This window comes from Podarcis liolepis (genome assembly GCF_965112155.1).
Source record: "Podarcis liolepis genome assembly, chromosome: 11".
Lineage (NCBI taxonomy): Eukaryota > Metazoa > Chordata > Lepidosauria > Squamata > Lacertidae > Podarcis > Podarcis liolepis.
The window spans coordinates 47,313,987-47,337,434 of NC_139565.1; the positions used below are offsets into that span (position 1 = coordinate 47,313,987).

General features: G+C 41.7%; 1 protein-coding gene across 6 annotated transcripts in view; it reads right to left on the reverse strand.

Moving 5' to 3' along the window:
- The window catches only part of OSMR (oncostatin M receptor), a 46,603-nt gene that overhangs the window by 16,246 nt on the left and 6,909 nt on the right, over window positions 1–23,448 (reverse strand). For 2 of the 6 annotated variants that reach the window (XM_083465816.1, XM_083465813.1), the window contains 9 exons: window positions 16,082–16,124; window positions 15,271–15,349; window positions 14,163–14,368; window positions 11,333–11,492; window positions 8,827–9,081; window positions 7,809–7,941; window positions 6,449–6,597; window positions 3,124–3,263; window positions 215–380 (listed from right to left, as the gene is read on the reverse strand). In XM_083465816.1, the coding sequence (XP_083321942.1) occupies window positions 215–380; window positions 3,124–3,263; window positions 6,449–6,597; window positions 7,809–7,941; window positions 8,827–9,081; window positions 11,333–11,492; window positions 14,163–14,368; window positions 15,271–15,340 (1,279 nt within the window). In that variant the 5' untranslated portion in view covers window positions 15,341–15,349; window positions 16,082–16,124. Of the gene's footprint in view, window positions 1–214; window positions 381–3,123; window positions 3,264–6,448; window positions 6,598–7,808; window positions 7,942–8,826; window positions 9,082–11,332; window positions 11,493–14,162; window positions 14,369–15,270; window positions 15,350–16,081; window positions 16,125–22,708; window positions 22,771–23,448 lie in introns of all 6 variants that reach the window. The other 4 variants (XM_083465812.1, XM_083465817.1, XM_083465814.1 and 1 more) reach the window with 3 other exon arrangements.

The window sequence follows — 23,448 nt, forward strand, 5'->3', positions numbered from 1 at the left end:
GAAGGAGAGGGGGAGATTGGGGAGGAGTGGGTCTTCTACTCCATACGTTTTTTATAATTTTGCCATTTTTCATTCTGCACATTCAAAAAGTGAAAAAGTTCCCTTTTGAGCATTTCCCCACAATTTTTGTAAGTTGTGGGCAAACAGCATCCTGCAGAAGAGGATTATAAACCTGGTCACCCCAAACTTCTTCCCCACAACATGAAATCCCTACCAGTTTCATTTGTTGGGATAGTTTTACTTTCGCTCCATTTGCTCCATTTCCAAAAATGTCTAGCAGCACCACAGCGTACTTTTAACGTGTAGTTTGTAGACGGCTGCAACCCATCCAGGATAATTTGGGGATGTGAATCTTTACTGTACTGAACTGTAACGATTTTCTGCAAAACATGAACATTAAACATGTTTAGGGTCAAACTACAGCTTTCTATTGTTAAAAACCTTTAGTTGCATTTAAAATAACATGTTATGCAATACATCCATCCACATTAGAAACTAATAAGATGCAGAACTGGGCTATATCAAAACGAATCAAGTTTCAACCAGTACTTTTGTGTTCGATCACACACTCCAACACTGGTCAGCAAGGAGTCCTAAGCTAGATCTGGCTAATGGTGGGACCTTCGTTTATAACATGGCTGTGATGTTGGTTTTCAATCTATATATTTCACAGGGTCTTTAAGGATAGAAGACTTGCTACCATTATGCATGCTTATTTGCTTTGGTTGAAAGTACCAACTTTTTGTGCTCACACCTTTAACAATGATGGTGACGCCTGCTTCTTGGGAGAAAAGCAATGACAAACCTAGACAGCATCTAAAAAGCAGAGACATCACCTTGCCAACAAAGGTCTGTATAGTTAAAGCTATGGTTTTCCCAGTAGGGATGTATGGAAGTGAGAGCTGGACCATAAAGAAGGCTGATCACTGAAGAATTGATGCTTTTGAATTATAGTGCTGGAGGAGACTCTTGAGAGGCCCATGGACTGCAAGCAGATCAAACCTATCCATTCTGAAGGAAATCAGCCCTGAGTTCTCACTGGAAGGACAGATCGTGAACTCAGGCTCCAATACTTTGGCCACCTCATGAGAAGAGAAGACTCCCTGGAAAATACCCTGATGTTGGGAAAGATGGAGGGCACAAGGAGAAGGGGGTGACAGAGGACGAGATGGTTGGATAGTGTTCTCGAAGCTACCAGCATGCGTTTGACCAAACTGCGGGAGGCAGTGGAAGACAGGAGTGCCTGGCGTGCTCTGGTCCATGGGGTCACGAAGAGTCGGACATGACTACTAAATGACTAAACAACAACAACAAACTATAATCACATCCATGATTACATGGAAGCCAGCCCAGCTCAATATATTAGTCTCATTCACACATCATAATCAGCATTGGCTGGTCTATTGGGGCAAATGAGGCACTGCTCCACCAACCTCACTCTGTCCTCAGGCAGCCCACACCTGCCTGACTTCTTTTTTTGCACCCAGTCCTGGCTATCAGTCCTGGCTCCTTCTTCCTTAGGCTCAGCGTTGCCATTGAGGAACTAAGTTAGGAGGAGGATGGGAGCAGAACTAGAATTAGTTGGCTTTGCTTGATGTTGACTGTGGCTACACCTATTTCTGTCCTACCGGTCACAATGGGCATCTGTCACACCACCGATCACAGTAAGCCACAGTTTACGGCTTACAATGAACAAGCAGATGACCCCCACTTCACCCCTAATGCAAGCAATCCCCCCCCCCTCCACTGTGGCTTGTTGTGTGAATGCAGGACCACTGTGGCTAATTCAGGAGAAACAAACAACCAGGAAGCCAATAACATAGCTAGGCATCAGGTTGTGGGTTTGTTTCAAGGGAAACAAGGCCCAAGTGCACATTTGGAAGTCACAGCAAATCAAATTTCATGGGCTATCATGGGTGTTTTGGTTGAGATTCCTGCATTGATTAGATGACACTTGGTGTTCCTTCCAATTCTACAATTCTGTGATTTTATTTTGTTTCTTTACTGCTTTATATTTTAAAGAAAAGAGGCGAAATCTCCCCTTTTGGTTCAGGGGAGAAGTGGCAGAATAACTCATTTGCTGTAAGCCATAAACCATGGCTTCCCAAAAACTTGCGAACAAGTGTTTTCCTTTGTAAGCACTATATGCCACAGTTCTGTGGAATAAGATCTTGACACACAGGGGTCCCTTCAGGAGCTGAAAGTTTTGTGCCACATTATAAAAAAAAAAATACAGTGGTGCCCCGCAAGACGAATGCCTCGCAAGACAGAAAACTTGCTAGACGAAAGAGTTTTCCGTTTTGGAAGTGCTTCGCAAAACAAATTTCCTATGGGCTTGCTTCGCAAGACGACAATGTCTTGTGAGTTCCTGCTGGGTTTTTTCCTCCCCCCCCCTTTTTCTAAGCCGCTAAGCCACTTATCAGCTGATCCGATCAGCAGATAAGCCGCTAAAAGCCACTAAAAGCCGCTAATAGCGCTAATCCGCTAATCCGTCAATGGGCTTGCTTTGCAAGACGAAAAAACCGCTAGACGAAGAAAATCACAGAACGGATTCTTTTCGTCTTGCGAGGCACCACTATACTTTGCTTTTGCAGAGTAATCAGTCTATTCTTTTTTTTTTACCATTGTGTTTATTGAGTTTTCACACAGAATACAGCAAGAACCATAACACTGTCAATGTTAAATTTAAAGGATAACAAATATAAAGAAAGAAAACCAAAACAAATCTGTAAAATGGATGGGAGTAGGACTTTGACCAATACATTGTTACAAATTCTTGCTTTCCCAACCACAGCTGCTTATGTGTGGACAGGGGACTTAAGTTATATTCTTTTTTTACAACCGTGTACTTTTTACAACCATGTACAATAAAACAACACCACGTTTCATAAAATTTGTATGCCTCTGAACCTTTTTTTAAAAGTGTACATTTTGTAAGTAAGCTTTTCCTTTAGCACTAGTTTCCATACTTCTTAAAACAATCATGCAAAAGATTGCCGTCTAGTGTTTTCTAAGCTCTCCGCATTCACTATAGGTTGAGCAATTAATAGGAAAGCCACAAATGTTATGAATCTGAAAAAGACCACCACACATTTCTTTGTGCTAATCGTGTTTGCTTCTTACCTGTTCCCCATCACGAGAAGCACCATGAATTTCACATAACAGCGACAGGGCTTCGCTTATTTCATTTATCTGCCATTGTAACTGGATGGTAGTAGCGTTTGTATAACCTGCATGGAGTTTGTAGGGGGCTGCAGGATGAACTAGTTTGAAAGGGAGAAAGAAAAATGTACACTTCTGTAAGAGCAATTCAGTGAATTTGGACAGTAAAAAAATGTGCAATAATAACTCTGAATTATTTCAGGATAGTTTCATAGAATACCATGATAAAAACTGGAGATGCCTCTGCTGCAGTTTATAATCTGCCTTGGAACATAAATTCAGATAAGAGGAAGTGAGAGTTCTACTGCTGCTATTTATAAATACAGTGTCTTTTTCTAAAAAAAATGTTTAGGGGTACTCTCATTTTCCTACTCACATTGAAATACTACCCCTCAATGAAGCCAAACTGAGATTCATAAAATGTTTAGGGGTATGTGTCCCCCCAGAAAAAAGCACCGTATAAATAAATATATGCTAGTAGATACTTGGTGGGAAGGTCTTCTTGTCTCAGTTGTATTTTGGTTCTGCTAGTAGCCATTATAGTCCCTATATGTTAATTGTTTTAGTTCTATGTTACTGTTTTCAGAAGGATAGCTTATCAAATTGTTCTGTGCTGTCACAACAGCTTTTTTTGTGTTATCTGCTTGTGATATTTGTACAATGTTGTAAGCTGCTCCAATATTTCTTTAAAATATGGAGCTGTTATACAGTGGTACCTTGGGTTAAGTACTTAATTCATTCCAGAGGTCCGTTCTTAACCTGAAACTGTTCTTAACCTGAAGCACCACTTTAGCTAAAGGGGCCTCCTGCTGCTGCCGCACCGCCGGAGCCCGATTTCTGTTCTCATCCTGAAGCAAAGTTCTTAACCTGAAGCACTATTTCTGGGTTAGCGGAGTCTGTAACCTGAAGCGTATGTAACCTGAAGCGTATGTAACCTAAGGTACCACTGTACAAATCGTTGAAATAAAAAAGGCCCAGTTATAAACTCTGGTAGCTCAAAATGCTTGCCCCAAATCCAAGCTGAACATTGCAACACACAAACATGCCGCACACAGACTTCTTCTCCAGCACAATTTTTAATTCAAGAAAAGTAAAAAGTCAACTAATTCCCCCTCTCTCTCAGCACCAACCTGCTTTTGCTAAGGAGACGGGACAAGGGAAGAAAATAAGGTCTCCCTTGCTCATCTCAAATGCCAACAGGGCACTGAGCCAAGTTTCCCAAAAGTCCTGCTGTGTTTCCCAACATCCCCGGCATCAGGTTCACAGCTATAGCAGTACCAAAGAGGGAGAAGGGAGAAATGAGAGAGAGCAGGAGAACTAAGGTGAGGGGGCGAGCAGGAGATATGTGCATTGATCAGAGCATTTAGTTGCTATTTTTGTCCATGAGTTCCAGTCTCAACCCAAATTAAGCCTTGGGGAAACTGGTGCTTTCAGTATCCATAACTACGGCTAATCTCCCTCGCATAATATTCAGTGGACCATCCCTTACAACAACAACAAAAGCCCACCCCACCGATAACCTGGTATAGATCCTTCTGGAGGTCATGTCAACTTTCATTGTTAATATAAATGAACTTCAGTAATAGTGCAAGGTAGATAAACAAAATTAGATATATTAAGAATAAGTTTAATTATAATAAAAGTGTGTATTGGCAATAAGTATTATGAAATCGAAATATGGAATAGACGGGAGGTTGGGTCTTTAGTGTTAAGACCAATATACATTATAATGTTTGCTAAGAAAATTATGTGTCTATAGTTATTCCTGTGTGTAATTTGGTATTTGTGTTTTTTTCTTTTTTCTTGTTGTATCCACAAAAATATCATAAAAATAATAATAATATAGATGATATGCCTTGACTATTATTTTATTCATTTAGCAGCTAAATGTAGTTCACCCTACAGGCAACTGGGGGGGAAATTCCATATTGTTCTTGTTTTGCACCCCGTTTAAGTTCTGGAAGCAATTAAGTTGTGTATCAGGCCAATGGTACATCTAGTCCAGAATCCTGTTCTCATATCAGCCAACCTGTAAGGAAAGAGCAGCAGGAAATTTGGAGCTGGATCTTTATCACATACTGAAACTGGGAAATACCAAGGGGGCAACGCAGTGCATTGCAAGCACTGCCATCTCATGGGTTAAAATTAACACAAGCATTTAGCTTGGCCTTATCTCACTGGAAGAGCACCTGCTCTGCATGCCGGAGATTCCAGCATCTCCAAGTAGCCCTTCTGAAACCCTGGGGAGCCAGTGCTCTTCAGAATAGACAATATTGAACTAGATGGACCTGGTGCTTGATAGAAGACAGCTTTCTGTGTTCCTACTTCTTCTGCTTCCATTGGTAGCAGTAAGAAGTACAGTGGTGCCCCGCAAGACGAACGCCTCGCAAGACGGAAAACCCGCTAGACGAAAGGGTTTTCCGTTTTGGAGGTGCTTCGCAAGATGATTTTCCCTATGGGCTTCCTTCGCAAGACGAAAGCCCATAGGGAAATCTCCGGGACAGCGGGGAAGCACAGCGTCTTCCCCACTGTCCTCGGACCTCCTCCGAAGGCTGGCGGTGGGGCAGAAAGCCCTTCTCCCCGCGCCAGCCTTTGGAAGGCTCCTCCGAAGGCTGGCGGTGGGGCGGAAAGCCCTTCTCCCTGCGCCAGCCTTCGGATGGCTGTCCTGAAGACTTGCGGTGGGAGGAGGGTTTTCCTTCCCACCGCCAACATTCAGAATGCTGTTCTGAATGTTGGCGGTGGGGAGGAAAAACCCTCCTCCCACCGCAAGCCCCGGGAACAGAGGAGAAGCGCTGCGCCCCTTCCCCTCTGTTCCCGTACCTGTCCTGAAGGCTTGCGGTGGGGAGAAAAGCCCTTCTCCGCACCGCCAGCCTGGCAAGCGGTTTCTATAGGAACGCATTAATTGATTTTCAATGCATTCCTATGGGAAACCGTGCTTCGCAAGACAAAAAACTCGCAAGAAGAAAAAAACTTGCGGAACGAATTAATTTCATCTTGCGAGGCACCACTGTATCATCCTCTTATCACTTGGGAGCAAACAGAACAGGGTAAAATGGAGATATTTGCTGAGATTTACCAATCTGGTATTTCAGCTTGCCCAGAATTCTCTTTGTGCAAAAGAACTGGATCACCTAAGAGTTTGTTTTACCCACTTGGGGGATGTCAAGTTGTAGCTTGAATTTTGTTTAATGTTTTGCCCCAGCTGCAATATGCAGGAGCCTATTCTTTATTTCCAGATGGTGGTAGTAGGTAAAGTGTAACACAGATAGAGGAAATAAACTCTTACCTCTGTGGGCTACATCAACAGTAAGATTGGTAAGTTTCTCTCCAATGCAATTTCTGGATGTCAGTATTAAATTGTATATGGTTTGCTTGCCAATCTTGAATGAACAGAATGGGGAAGAGGTCGAGCTACAATACGTTTCATTGGAAGAACTTTCAAGAAATGGTGATTGACGTTTCGGAGGGGAAGAAAAGAGAGTTTATTGTTCTTCCATCAGAAATAGAATATTAGAGAATATTTGGACCATAATAGAAGTGGAAATCAGGGTTTAAAAAAATGCATACATCTCTCCCACCCACCACCCACACCACCCCCAGTAGGGCATGTTGAATTTTTCAACTTTCAAATTCCAAAAATGAGGGGAGCTAAAATGTTGTAACTTACTTGAGATTTCAAAATATATTTTAGTTGAATTAATATAATTTAGTTTTGCTTGGTAAGTAAAATGTGTGTAAAAATGCATAGAAATCATTAAAAATGATTGCCAAGTACTTGCAGTTTATTATTATTATTATTATTAAGCATTACTTGACATTTTCAGAGGTAAAATTAAAATTCTTTGGTTTTTCGAAAGCAGTTTATGTGCTTCTTCTTCAAACGTAGACTTACCAAGCTAAATGTTGTCCAATCACAAAAAGAATAGCAGAGTTGAATTCCTCACACTCAAAAACATATTTTAAAGTCCCCTCACTTAAGAAGTTGGCAAAAATTAAGTTTCACCCCCTAAAATGACACACCCTACCACCTCCACAACAAATTCCTAGTTAGCACTAACTAGGTTTCCTTCTGAACCATGTCCTTTAAGCCGCAGCCAGCATGACCATTAGTCAGGGCTCTCAGAGATGATGGGAATGGTATCTTAACATCATCTGGAGGGCTATAGCACTTACTGATCAGCACTTACTGTTCCCAACCCTAACCCTGCGGAAAGCCATCTAATTAGACTTTAATTTGATTTTGACCTGTTTTTAGGAGGTAATTTAATTATATACTAATGTTATATATTTGATGTTAGCTGCCCTGAGCCTGACTTTGGCTGGGGAGGGTGGGATATAAATAAAAGTTGTTTTTATATTATTATTATTGTTGTTGTTGTTGTTGTTGTTGTTGTTGTTGTTGTTGTTGTTATTAGCCCCTCTACCCCTATGGCACAAAGGTAAAGTGTTTCCTCTACCTAAGTCCTGTATGCAAATAATCCATTTGATCCAACCCTCTGGTCATCTCCCAGGACACTTTCTGTCCCTGTAATTCATTTTGTCATCAACTCATTTGCTTTAAAAAAAGGTATACTATGATGGCTGGCATAACTGTTCTCACTTCCTAAGGATCTCTCCTGTCAGGATCAGGGTTTCAGAACACTTACCCATCAGACAAGGTGAAGCTTCCTGGACACAGCAACTCAGCATCCATATTTTTAGCACCAGGGTGCCAGGTACACTCTAAGTTAATCATGTCTTCTGTTTTGCAGGCTAGGTCTTTGGGTTTATCAGGCTGGTCTGTTGAAACAAGGCTGGGTTATAATGTTTTTCTCTTTCATTTCATTCTTTCAACCACCTTTGAAAACAATTACTCTTAGGGTCAGCTGTGAGCACACCATCAACTGACTACCAATTTTGCAGATCAAATCAATCTGATCTGATATTTTTGCCACCTTTGATAGAGCCGGTCATGGTGACTTTCAGGATATTCATTTATTAGGAAAATTTATATCATATCTTTCTACTTTGCAAACTTTCACTCAAGGTGGCTACTAATGTCCAAAGAACAGAACAATCATCAGCAGTATTTCTAAAGCTGAAAACTGCATGGCAAATTCTTAAAACACCCAATTCAGGCCCCCAAAACATGGGGAATTAAAAAGCACGTGTGAACAAAACTCATCACCAGATGTAGGAACTTAACAAGACATGGGGCACAAACTGAGGTGTGACCACATAAACAACTCTCTCATTCTCCCAACTTAACCTAGCACCCACCCACACATATCAGGATATGGAGAAGGGCCTCTCCATATCTTGAGGTGTGTGAAGAACGGAAGGAGGCAGTCCTTTGGAAAGAGGGTGAGGAACGTCAAGTGTCTCGCCCCCTGGTCTTCATCTAGCCCACAGGACTCTCCCCAGACCAGGCACATCAGTGGTCCTTCTCAAGTTCTCTTATGAGATAGAATGTGCCCTTGAACTGTGATAAGGCCTCTTGCTCAGAGGATAAAGAGAAGCTCTGGTCAGGAGGAAAGAAGGTTCGTCACCCCTACTTTAGGACATGAGCTCCTCTTCAGATATTCCTGTTACAAAATTTCATGAACCCGGCCAGGAAGTATAAAAAGCTGCTCAGATGGACACAATCCCCTCCCTCAATGGAAACACCAAATATTTTCTGCTTACTGGTCACAAAGAGAGATGCGCTTTCGGAATCACACTGGATAGTGTAGCCAAGTCTCTTGGAACGGGTAACATTTTTCAAAGTAACTAATACTCTTCGTTGCAGTCCAACGTTCATCTGCTTATCACCAAAATAAAATTTCGGTACACTCTTATTTTCCGCCCCAATGCAGCAATACTTGACGTCAGAACCCATTTCAACGAACTTATTACCCTCTGGCCATAAGAAATGCCAGCGAATGTCTACGACATCCAGCCCTGAACAAAGAAACGGGGGGGGGGGGAGAGAGAGAGATTTGCTTGTACATATAATTGTGACAATGAAACAGGCACCCTTTGAGGCATTCCAGCCCCACTCCGTAAATTAAGAGTTTTAATTTAAAAATAAAAAAATAGTTTCCAGGGCAACAATTCAACAATTCCTACCAGAGAATAAACACAACGAACACAATGAGGCTTACTTCTGAAGAAGTATTATAGGATTACGTTTCATTCACTGTAACTAGAACTCACTGTACATTTGTGTGTGTGACTTCATCACCACCTCAAAGGCTTCTTTCTATGAAAGCTCACGCTGTTAAGTACATGGGACAGTCCTAAAAGTTCTACATGGCTCTGAGCTTTTTGCGGTAAGAAGCCAAACAACAAATCATCTGGAAGTTGTTGTTTCATCTCAAAGTTGTCTCAGAAGTTTCCTTGATATCTATTGGGGAGTTGGGGAGAAGAGATTGCTCCCATGTTGTTATTGGCATCCATCAGTCTCAGGAGACAATGGAGTGCACCTCTGTGGGTGAAGTAAAACCACTGGATTGGAGAATCACGGCACCTCCTGTGGCTGCAGGGACAAGAAACTCGTAACTGCTGCCTCCTGCATTGTTTTGCTTGCATTAGCAGCATCGAAGTGACCTCTCCTACACAAATCGGGAGTGGAGTCCCTAAGACGGTTGGATGGCGCCTTGTACACCTCCTTCTGGCAACTCCTGCTGTCAATCTGGTGCCAAATGTTTTGCTCTGCTTTCCTTTGGACCACATCAGCAAGGCTTGGGGGGGGTGTCATTGTCTGGGCAACCCAGGACCTCTATACTCACTGCCTAGGCTTGCGCATGGGGAGGTAACATTCAGTTTCATTTCACCTCTAGTTGTGCATTCCATTCTTTCTCTAGACAGACGGATGCCAACAACATAATGGCTTTAATAGCTTTACATATGAAATTTCTGCAATGGTTGTTTTTGTTGTTGATGTTTTCATTCTTAGATTGCTTTGAGATATCTTATGCGAAGCAACTCATAAATGGAAAAAATAGAGAAATATAAAGGCAATAAAGTGTTGCCATGTGCACTATAGTTATTTAAATAGTGCCTTGGTACTCTACAGTACACAATAGGTTAATTCTAAGCCTCAGGGGGTTTCCCACTTTATCGTTAGTGTTGTGGAGGCAGTGGAGGGATGTGGAGCCAAAAGAAAGCAGAGGAAGAATATATATGCATTTTAGTTATAGATAGGTAGCCGTGTTGGTCTGCCATAGTCAAAATAAAAAAATTCATACCAAGAACTAACTTAGTTGGTCTTTAAGGTGCTACTGGAAGGAATATGCATTTTAGTTATACTAACTTAGGCATGCTGTTTTGGAATTAGGGAGTTGTGTCAAAGGCGTCATGGAAAACGAGGGTTTTGATGATGTTTTTGAAAGAAGAGTGAAAGTTGGCGTAAGTTGAGCTGTCTGCAATTTCCTGTATTTCCTGCTACTTAATTATTTTTATAAGTATTTTGTGAAGAAACACCCACTGATCCCATGAATAGAAAGTGCATGTGGTAACGAAATCTTTGTTCAATTTAAAGGGGAACACAGAATGATGAGGCAGCATTTGTGAGCCATTATGGTTTTGCTGTTTCTATAAAAATAGAGTATTTTCATCCCAAAGCTACATTTTGAAATGACTCTAATTAGTCCTAGGGATGGAAGCAGTGTCAGAAGGAAAATGAATTGATATGGATTATATATGTGTGTGTGTGTGTGTTTAACTTTGTACTAATGTAACATTTTTACATGCAAATGTATGTAATTTTTACATTTTAGCTGTTGTTGCTTCAGTTTTCTGTACACAGCTTAGAGATATTTGCAGTATATGGAGCAGTACAGAAATTAAATCATCAAGCAAGCAAGGAAGAGAGCAAGCAGATAAGATCGGTTCTGTTTGCTCTTAATGCAAATCGAACACATCAACACTTCCCAAAAGGACATGAAAAATGAAGCACAAAATTCTTTCAAAATTCTTCCAAAATCTTTCAAAAATCATGCTTCCTCAGATTCTGTAACACTGTTCTTCAACAAAACGTGTGTGCAAATGTGTAAACAAGCATGCCTTATATTTGGAGCAACTGCTTTCAAAAATGCCCTTGCTATCGGCCAGGCTATAGGCTCTCTGTCCTTGCATTCAACAGTGACAATACAGTTCCCCCAATGGGCATTTTGCTCTTTCATACTTAAAGGTGACAATGTTTGCTCACCATCTGCTATCTTCCATGGGCTCCAGTTGCTCCAAACTTCAGAAAACCTCACCGTGCTCCTGATCCTTACTGCATGAGCCACACATTCCAAGGGTATTTCGGAAGTCCAGTTCCATTGCAGATGTCTATTTGATTTACTGACAGTGGTTGTATAATTCTCCTAAAAAGCAGGCATTTGAAAAAGAAAACAGCAAGGCAATATATATTGAATAATTAGGGACAACTCCTATCAGTAGAGCATGAGACTCTTAATCTCATGGTTGTGGGTTTGAGCCCCATGTTGGGTGCAAGATTCCTGCACTGCAGGGGGTTGGACTAGATCAGGACAGGCCAACCTTTCAGACCAAATGGGTCTGAAAAGAGTACTTTGACACAGAACCCACAGGCTGGACAATACATCGTTGCACAACAGGGGAGGCAGCAAGGCCAATATTTAAAGCCCACTCCAGCCCCCAGCCCTTGCGCTGCCTTCCCAAAGAGATTGAGAAGGAGGTGCAAGGCTCTGGCATTGTCCTAGAGTCCTCCCACCTCCTTCCCAAAGCTGGTAAAGCACTAACTAGGCACTAACTAAGACGGTGGAGCACTCTAGGACTCTGTCAGAACCCTCACACCGCCTTCCCCAAACCCAGTGCCTCATCTACCTGTGGGGGAACATCAAATGTTGCCAAGAGCTGCCCAAAAAGATATTGAGTTGAACCATGAGTTGGACCACCATGGACTAGATGATCCTCATGGTCCCTTCCAACTCTAGAATTCTATAGATTATACCCTTTAGCTTATGAAATGTGCAGGCATCTGTATATGTGGAGGAGTGACCATTCTAAAAATAATAATCATAGGGCTGTCTCCAATGTTGCATGAGCAGAACTCAAGCTCACACAACAGATCTTTCCTTATTCCTTATTCTTCCTCCTCATCCTCTGTGGAAGCCACTGCGCCTCATCCCTCCAAGAGATCAGGGAGACCTACCACAACATTTTTGGCTGTGTTGCATGAGGTTGCAGTGCCATGAGAGGGGGTGTCTACTGAACTTAAACATTGGCTTAAGAATCCTCTGCTCAATTCCAGGCAATTCCTCCCTCTCTCACTGCAGCCCCATGTGACACAGACCACACTATTAAACAGGTTTCCCTACAACATTCCAGAAAGTCTTTCTAGTTTATTTATTTATTTGTTGAATTTATATCCCACCTTTGGGCTCCATGGAGCTCAGCGTGTCTTACATGGTTCTTCCCCCTCCTCATTTAATTCCCACAACCACCCTGTGACGTAGATTAGGCTAAGAGGCAGTGACTGGCCCAAGGTCACTCAGTGAACTTCCTTGGTTTTCTTGGTTAGTCACTTTTGGTGAAAGAGAACACTGGATCGCGGACTAAACAAATAAGCCTGAATCATTTCCAGACTTCCATGTAAATGCATGGTGACTGTCAACATACATCAGTGGTGCCTTTTCAGTTTTCTGACTTTTGCAAAATGTGCCTGGGAATTGGCAACGTTCACATACGAGTTAAGGCAGTCGCTAATTTTCGACATTCAATAAAACTTACGTAAGACCAATACGTTGAAAGCTACCTTCACTAATATCAGCTCGGTTTAGCAACTTGGTCAAAGATCTAGTCACACCCACCCACCCACACGACTTATCTCTTATGTTCCACTTGTTTTCAGTTAGATAGGTTAGGCAGATAATACTTTCTACTTTGTCAGATTAAATGATAGCTTGAAGTGTGTGTTAAGTGTATTCAATATACCTTAAATTTCTGTAACAAAATCCACTAGATTTGCTTGACACCTCAGCATTCCATTTATTGCTGGACTATTGAACACTGGGATCTACTTTTAAAAGGACTAAACATTAGCTTAAATACTGAATTATTTTAAACAACTTTATTCACAAAACTTACAGCCCATGCTTGATTATGTGCTAACAAAATCCAAGGAGAAATTGACAATGCCTTACAGACCTGGGGTTTGTTTGTTTGTTTTTAAAAAAGTGTACACAGCTGATAGCAATTTCAAATGGGGGTTCTGTTGCTGACCCCTGCTTGTGAAAGTGCTCCCTGCCCCATGACACTCCTCTCCCCATTACAGCCTTTTCATGCTGTGTTGGGTCACTTCTGGGTTCAGTGCAATGCGCATGTGGGTCTTTTGGACGCGCATTAATCAGCCATTGCCTGAATGTGAAAGCTTTGTTGTTCCTCAAGAGCAAATGAGGAAGGCAATTCTTTCATAAATATGCCTTCATATCCCAGAAAATAAGACTAGAGAAAAGATACTACAGTGGTATCTCCGATTGCGAACAGGAACTGTTCCGGAGGTCCGGCCGGAACCTGAGGTTTTCGCAACCGGAGGAGAAGCAGTAGACTGCTTCTGCGCATGTGTGCGTGACAGTAAACCACTTCTGAGCATGCACGTGTGGTGAAACACTTCTGGGTTTGCCGCTTTTGCAACTCAAAGTTTATGTTACCCTAACGTAAGCCAAGGTGCTACTGTATTTAATTCTATGATTCAGCCCTTTTGCATTTACAATTCTGGGTACTTACAGCAGTTTAAGGAACTGGCTAACTATTGTGGCAGGCATTAAGAATCCTGGGTTTCAGCTCAACATAGAACAATAACTTTCCCCAGCCTATATTCAAATGTTTTGCTTTTTCTAATGCAGCCTGGTAAGTATATTTTGAATAACTTGCCTAGAAGAGAACACATATGTATGTGGCTTATCTTCATAGGAACATAGGAAGCCATCTTAAACTGAGCCAGACCATTGATCCATCTAGCTCAGTATTAACTACATTGACAGGCAAAAGTTCTAGGCCTTTCCCACCTATACCTGGAGAGGCCAGGGTCTGGGAATTTCACGAAAAGTTGGGAAGTCAATAATCTTCTCTTCAGTTCGATTGACTTGGATATTAAAAACAAGATCTGTTTCAGAGTAATATGCTTCAGAATCATCGCCAACATCCCATTTCACTGATAGCTGCTGAAGACGAATGTTCATGGAAATCTCAAGGTTTCTAGGTTGAAACAGATTATGATCTAAGGGAGAAAAGAAAAGACTCACTGACACTTCAGGATCTGCTGAACAATCTTTAGGGTAACATTTACCCAAGAATAGTTCCATCAACGGTGGCGTAGCATATAGAGTGGTACCTCGGGTTACATACACTTCAGGTTAAATATGCTTTAGGTTACAGACTCTGCTAACCCAGAAATAGTACCTTGGGTTAAGAACTTTGCTTCAGGATGAGAACATAAATCATGCTCCGGTGGCATGGCGGCAGCAGGAGGCCCCATTAGCTAAAGTGGTGCTTCAGGTTAAGAACAGTTTCAGGTTAAGAACGGACCTCCGGAACGAATTAAGTACTTAACCCGAGGTAACACTGTACTTCTGAGGTAACCTGGTACTTCTGCTTTGTGTAAAATAACTAAAACTCCCTGCACTTAAGGAAACAGATACCTAGAAAATATACCTCATTTGGCCTGAAAATATGCTTTACAGTGCAATTATTTACTTGTCTGCTCAGAAGTGAGCTCCATTGAATACAGTGGTACCTCCGTTTACGTACTTAATCCATTCCGGAAGTCCGTTCTTAAACCAAAACCTTTCTTAAACCAAGGCGCACTTTCCCTAATGAGGCCTCCCGCCACCGGTGCCCTTCCACCGATCAGCTTCCGTTCTTAGACTGAGGTAAAGTTCTCAAACCAGGACACTATTTCTGGTTTTGCAGAGTTTGTAAACCGAATTGTTCTTAAACCGGACTGTTCTTAAACCAAGGTACCACTGTACTATGCTACATACACGTAAGTAAGTAGTACCAGTTTTCTTTTTAAAAGCAGGAAATTACCATTCCCAGTTGGTACACACACTCAAACACACATTGTTGCCTTGCTATGTATGTACTATTTCTTTTCAAGGAAACAAGCATTCATATACATACCTTGATTTTCAAACAGGCCAGAATGCAATAGTACATAGAGAACTACCATCCGAAGCACCAAATGCTCCATTGGTTATACCTGAAAAAAACAAGCAATACATTTCTTTTGGGTAAATCCTTTGTTTGGAATCACATTCAACAAGCCCATATTAATTTTCAAACAATGTAATAAAATGATCTGAACCACTGTCTGATACTCTTGGACAGAAATAGGGTAGTCCCTGGGCTAATCTTGACCCTCCAGAGATCCAAACTGGCTTGGCAATTTTTATTTTTATTTTAAGCCAGATGCACCCACCAATCAAATGATGTCACCTGTCAATCATATGGTGCATTGCCACACCTTACCAGTGCAGCGCTGCAATTGATTTGCTCAGTCAAGCCTCCCTGAAAGAGACTTTCCCCTCAGACAGTTTTCAATAAGGAGCCAGAATATCTGTTGCTAGGAAGTTGTTTAAGGAGTCTCTGGCCACTGTGAGCACAGGACTCAACTGCTGGATCACGCCAGAGGCACAACTGTAATTGAAAACTAATAAAAAAATTATTACAGGATGAAGCGGCCATGTTGAGAAACCTTAGTTCACTAAGATCCATGCAGAATGTATAATAATATAACTCCAAGGATGCCAACAAGCAGGACTTTCTATCTATAAAAGTCACTGAATAAAATTATCTGATACTGCCTTTTTAAAAATATAAATAAATGTGGTATTTATCACATCCCAAAGTTTACATATCCAGAAGGATATGTAAGCGGAGGTACGACTGTGCTTATATACACATTATCGTATTGTATCACAGTTTCAAGCACCTTTTTCTTTTTAAAATTTCTTTCCGTTTTAATTTCTTGTCCCCTGAAAAAATTCAGTAAAATATAAGTATTCATTTCACAGATAGAACAAGAACAGTTTGCAGACCTAAATTGGCATTTGGCAAATATTTCCCTGATATAACTCCACAGTAATGCAGCAGTGTTTTGTTTTTGCTGTGACTGTTCTTGTTTTTATGAATGTCTAATGAATGTCAAGTGTTCTAAAAGCTATCCAAATACTTTTTCTAAAAATCAGTCACCATAGAGAATGTGGAGGAAGGAAGGTTCCTATGCTGAAACAAAGATGCAATGCCTATACAGAGCATTTGTTCTGCAATGTTTTGTTTCCCTTTAAACAAAAGTAAACCACAGAACCCATATGCGTGCACTTAATGCATAGCAGATTATGTTGGATCTCCACTAGATTTCAATGTTTAATGGGCTGCTGTGTGATAGATTCCAGTAAGGACAAGGAAGAAGCAGCCAAATGTATTTGTTTCAGTGCCAGATGTGCCAAATAGCACATGCATATAAATCACCCATTGGATGCAAATGAGAATGGTCAGCCAGCAAAGCAAGTTTCAACATTAAGATACAGCATCCCATCTTCTGAATTGGTCGTGCTGATGGAAGTTAATGAAATATCTGCCAACATCAGCCTGTACTGGAAATGACAGTACAGTACAGAATACCCGGCAAGCATCCCAGAAAAAATGGGACATCTCATTTTTTATTGTGAAAGAACAGGGGCCATTTTGGTTGCTGTGATCTCACATGATTTTGCAGTGTGATCACCCACACCATGGGAAAAGTGCTTTCTCGGGGTCTGTGATCTCACACGGCAACCCCAAAACATGTGTTTTGGGGCATCATGCCTGGGAAAGCACTTTTGGGGGAGTGGGGAAACCACCGTGAGAGATCATGCAAGGTCATGGCAACTGAAATGGTCCCTGTGCTCTCACAATAAAAAACGTGAAGATGGTGTCCAGGATTATGGATTCAAAATGTTATGGTAGGGTATAGTATGGTAGAGTGGCTAGAGCATTGCTGGGGAACCTGTCACCCTCCAGTTGTAGTTGGACTCCCAAATAGCATGGTCAATGGTCAGGTACGATATGAGTTGTAGTTCAGAAATGTCAAGAGGGCCACAATTTTCCCACTCCTGAGCTAGACTTGAGAACCAGGACCAGGGAGACTTGGTTTCAAATTACTACTCAGGTGAGATGTACAGTGGTACCTCGGGTTAAGTACTTAATTTGTTCCGGAGGTCCGTACTTAACCTGAAACTGTTCTTAACCTGAAGCACCACTTTAGCTAATGGGGGCTCCCACTGCTGTTGCGCCTCCGCCGCACGATTTCCGTTCTCATTCTGAAGCAAAGTTCTTAACCTGAAGCACTATTTCTGGCTTAGCAGAGTCTGTAACCTGAAGCGTATGTAACCCGAGGTACCACTGCATAGTGCTCACTCTCTCTCAAGCCCACCCAACAGGTATTTGAAACTAGGAGAAGCCAGCATGCAGCACCCTGAGCTCTTGGGAGCTAAGATGGAATGTGATAGTTGCAAACATAAAGGTAAAGGGACCCCTGACCATTAGGTCCAGTCGTGGCCGATTCTGGGGTTGCGGCACTCATCTCGCTTTATTGGCCAAGGGAGCCAGCGTACAGCTTCCAGGTCATGTGGCCAGCAGGACTAAGCCGCTTCTGGCGAACCAGAGCAGTGCACTAAAACACCGTTTACCTTCCCGCTGGAGCGGTACCTATTTATCTACTTGAACTTTGACCTGCTTTTGAACTGCTAGGTTGGCAAACATATTCGCTATTTTTTCAGTGCATACCATAGCTCTCTATATTTACAGCACTTTGATGTTTCCACAGATGTTGCAACGGTTAAGCAGCTTCCTTTATTACTATGCCCCTGCACTGATTTGCAATAATGGGATAAATGTTGCAATAAAATGAAACCATGCATTTTAAAGAAATGAGATGTAGCAGGGTTACAAAACCACACAGCTACATGTTTGATTAGTACACAGTCAGCCTCTGTCTATTTTACTGGTCAAGGGCATTACTAGGGCCAAGTCCCCAGGTCTTTTATGCTAACCCCAAGCCCCAATGCACCTTTCCATCCTCTTTTAAAAACTTTGCTTACAGCTGAGAACAATGAAAAGCACGATGCTGATGAAAGTCCAGCCAACCACCAGCTTAATTTGCCCAAAGGCATCTATAAATATAAGTTAGCACATACAAATGTGCATGAGAGCCCACGACAGCCTTTGATTAACTGTTGGGAAAGGCTGATAAGGGACGCAAGTGGCGCTGTGGGTTAAAACCACAGAGCCTAGGACTTGCCAATCAGAAGGTTGGCAGTTCGAATCTCTGTGACGGGGTGAGCTCCCGTTGCTCGGTCCCTGCTCCTGCCAACCTAGCAGTTTGAAAGCACGTCAAAGTGCAAGTAGATAAATAGGTACCGCTCCAGTGGGAAGGTAAACGGCGTTTCCTTGCGCTGCTCTGGTTCGCCAGAAGTGGCTTAGTCATGCTGGCCACACGACCTGGAAGCTGTACACCGGCTCCCTCGGCCAATAAAGCGAGATGAGCGCTGCAGCCCCAGAGTCGGCCACGACTGGACCTAATGGTCAGGGGTCCCTTTACCTTTAAGGCTGATTTGACCACGACCCCTGTCCCCTCTGTAGATCTTCACTCACTCCCTTGTTCCCAATGTAGGTCTTTCTTTTCCTGCAGTATATTGCCACTCACGCCTTCTTCCCTGGTGTATGTAGGGGCACCATTTTGTGGGTTTGCCTCAGGTGCCAAAATGTATTGGTCATACCCTAGTCATGGGTATGTATCACATGTCCCTTTGATTCCCTAGCAATGGACATTACCAATGCACAACCAGGGGTTGTGTGAATCGGAACATCTGGGTGGGAGTCTAAGTTAATGTGGTCATATGACCCACCCAGGCATTTTTGCACAGAAGTTACTCCACCAGAATCCCAAATAATCATCCCATAACCAAAGTTACTGCAGTGGGTGTCACCCATGGAGGTTATAGCAGTGAAAAAAAAGGAACACAGAAGCAGTATGGCCCATGTATCAACAACTACTAATGGAAGGAGAGGGTGAGATAAGATTAAAACCCTATGAGAAGATTAGCAGATACTGCAATAGCTGGTTGCAATATCACCAAGTAGTTCATAGATTTAATCAGGATAAAAAGAAAGGCTTTGAAGAAAAAGTGTCAAAATTGCAAAGTGAATTAATACAACCTAAAAAGAAGACCCTCTCTAAAATGTATAACTTGCAGTTAGAGTGGGAATTGAAGGATGAAACAACCAAAGAAGTAATGATAAAGTGGGCAAAGGATTTTGGTCATACAATCCAATTGGAAAATTGGGAAAGGTTGTGGAAGGTGGATATCAATTTCACAGCCTGTTATACGATAAAAGAGAATATGATGAAAATGTTTTACCGCTGGTACCTTACTCCGGAAAAATTGGCTAAGATTTACAAAAAGCAGTCAAACTTATGCTGGAGATGTAAGAGGGAGGTGGGAACCTTTTATCATACATGGTTGGGATGTAAAATTGTAAGGATATTTTGGAAAGATGTATATGAGGAGCTGAAAAAATTATTCAAGATTTTGTTTGCTAAAAAGCCAGAGGTTTTTTTGTTAGGCCTAATATCAAATGACATTCCCAGAGATAAGAAAAATGTATTCCTTTATGCAACAGCAGCAGCCAGAATACTGATCGCAAAGAACAGGAAGGGGGAGAAAATACCATCATTGTTAGAATGGCAAAGTAAACTCTGAGTTTGTGGAAATGGCAAAATTGATGGGAGGGAGTGAAGGAATATATGAAAAAATATGGTTCTAGAACTGGAACATTAATAGATAACGTGTAAAACGTGCAGGGGTAAGCAAGGAAATAATAAAAGAATCAATTGAACAATGATTAAATTATAACAAGACGGAAGAAGTAAAAAAATATATTGAGATCACATATGGGTGAAGGGGAACGGGAGTATAGGGTGTAGCAGGAAACCCCCAGCCAATCATTCAGTTTGTACAAACTTCACACACACTCACACCCACACACTACATACGCTACACTTCTGTTATAAATTCATAGAAAATCAACCATACATCGGATTTTCACTGTTCCACTTTTATTTTACTCCATGAAGGAAGGACTACAAAATGGGGAAGGTTTGATACAGGGCACCCATAATCCCTTCAGCATACCAGCACATCCACAGGAGCCCTGCCCAGTTGCTATGCCAACCCTGATGGTCCTAGACAGAAGACCATCAAGATCACAAAGAACTTGCATATGGGAGTGGATTCAGCACAGGCTGGAACAAAGGACAATAATCAGCTCTTCCCTCTGGGGGCAGGAAACTGCAAACTCCCCTCTGTCACCTGGAAAGTACTCATGGGGAGGGGGAAAGGGGGAACCAGCCAGGCGACAGGACACTCAGGTTACCACCACAACTCCTCCCTCAACCCCTCCTTTCTGTGATGTATGCATGATGTTTCTGGGGGTGGGCTTGACCTAGAGGATGGGAATTTCAAAAGTTTTTATAAGGTCTTGCACACCATCTTTCTGTGTCTTTCCTCTCTCCTGCAAGTGAGGGGAGCACCCTGTTGCAACAGTTCAATAAAGGCCAAGCCTACAGGCTGCTGTTTTGCTCCAAGTTATCCTGGTTGGTGTCTTTGTTTTTGTCCAAGGGAGCCCTCAGATTTTTCCGTTAACAAGGGGAATTTGAAATATTATTTATAATATAAAAGCTTTAACATAAAATTTTTAACTTTGTTGTATTTGTATACAGCAAAGAGAAGTTTAGAGTAATATTTTTAACAATAATAATAATAATCATCATCATCCCATAACACACACACACATTCATGCACACTCTTTCTAAGGCCACATTGCTTTGCATCCCCAAGTATGAGCACAATCAACACAGTTTCTTCTACTTATGCAAAATTAATTCTAAGCCCCTGCCTTACCAGGATGTGGAATTCCATCAGACTGGCAGTCACCAAGTTGAAAGTGCGAACCAGTGGGTAAACTGAGTAAGCGTGTCTGGTGAAAGCTACAGCTGGACTGTGGGCAGCACAGTAGGATGAGCCAGGAACTGCAAGCAGTGAGACTCAGCAGGAATCGGGAGCAATAGAGAAATCAAAGCGTCAGGGCGAAAGATGAAGGAGCACCCCAGAGTTCACAGAAGCCATGCTGCTCAAATATGGCTGAGCTGAAACAAAGAACCTTTTATATCCCTTAATGCCCAGAGGGATTCAGGGCCAACCTAAGTGGGTGGAGTCAGCCCAGGGCCAGAAGGCTCTTTACTGAAGAACTACCTCTTACTGTTTACCAATTAGGGGAACAGTACACAAACCCAGTAGATCTGGAGAAACCCACACCCAAGAGGTGCTGCAAATCCCAGTCTCAGCAAGCGGCAAACATCTGGCAAGCCTACCATCTCCACACAGCTCTGCCAGCTTCTTGCACCAAGTTGTGGCTGCAGGTTTACAACTTTTGCAACATCTGAATGGTCATATGAAAGAAGTCAAATGAACAGAAGGTCCCAGGAAGTTTGCAAGATTTTTAGTAGATGTATTATCAGAGATGAGAAACCTCTTACCCTTTCCTCCTAGAATGCAAGAAGCTAGCAGAGTTGAATTTTCCAGGGATAAGAAGCAAGCAAGCCAGCTCTAAAACAGACCCTTGTTTTGACAGCTGACAGGGGTGGTTCTTCCTTATTTTCAGCTCTTTTATTATTAAATATATCGATAATTTCATACGTTAATAAGACAGGATGGATCAGAAAAGTCAAAGTGAACCCTCATATTTGTTTTTTTCTATTTATATTTATCAATTGTGTCTTAGTCAAATCCTGAGTTCATTTCAGTACATTGTTTCTGTATATACGTCATGAAAGGTTCCCAATCTTTCTTAAAGATTGTCCTTATCTTTGAGTATCATTATTGTCCTTATCTTTGAGTCTCTCAGTTAACTTCACCATTTTAGCATATTCCATCAACTTTTCTTGCCATTGTTCTTTCGTGGTATTTCTTCACTTTTCCATCTTTGAGCTAATAAGATTCTGGCCACTGTTGTCACATACAGAAATAATTTCTTCTTGTCTTTTGGTAGATCTTGACCTAAAATACCTAATAAAAATGCTTCTGGTCTTTTAACAAAAGTTATCCTGAACATTTTTTTCCATTTCATTATAAATCATATCCCAGTAATTTCTAATTATTTTACAATTCCACCACATATGAAAAAGGTACCTTCCTTTTCTTTACAAATATGAGGGTAAAATGTTAAGAAAATGTCATTAAGGTATAAGTTTAATTTCAATGTACAAGTTAAATAGAATTATAGGCAGAAGAAATGAATGTGTGATAAACCAGGAAGGGAAATTGGGGGAAGTCAAGGGGGGATATAGAAAATATAAAATGTGGGGTTTTTTATTTAGTATTGATTATGTTAAAATATATTGGAAAATCTAAAAAAAGAAATATTTACACACACACACACACACAGAAAAGAAAAGTCAGAGTGAGGATGGGTGGACACAAATCCATAGCCCATACAAATAGAACTAAATGAATTCTACTGGCAGCACTGCCCCAAACTATCCCGAGGATCAACACCCTCATTTAGGTTTGTCTCTTCATCCTGCCTATGCAGAAGTTATTAAGACATCGTTTCATATAGAAAAACACAGATTTTTCTCTTGTTCATCTCTAACAGAACTTCTTATTGACTCTACCAAATCAGAACCATAGGTGCACAGAGAAGGGGAAATAGGTTTCTAGACGTATCACTGAGCATGCCTTATTTTTGCACACTGCCTAATATACAGAATCAATCAGTAGATTATATAAATATTGAAGCCAGCATTTTATCATAAATGATACAGAAAGATACCAATAAAATATCAGCAAAACAAAGCAGTGTGGTAAAATCTCATGAGTCATGAAACGCCTGCAGAAAAAAAGATAAGTCTTTAGGAAAGGCTAAAAGATAACCACCATTTCTGCCTCACGAACTTCACGTGAGCGCTGTTTTACCTCATGATGATGCGATTACAGGTCCGTTAGATCTCTGAGACCCAGCAAACGGTGTCCTTCCCCTCCCTCATGCTTGGGCCCTGAGCAGTTCCTTCCCCACCATCATTCCCTTGCTCAAACTGGCTGCTTAGGCTGCTCTTCAGTAATTGGGAGATGGTTCTGAACAGTTTATGAAGTTAGGGCATCAGTCCAAGTAGCTTGCAGATGTCTGCACTCGCAGTGGTTCTCCAGGGAAAGATCTTTCCCAGCCATTCTTCAGATTGCATAGTTAAGAGAAGCCAGG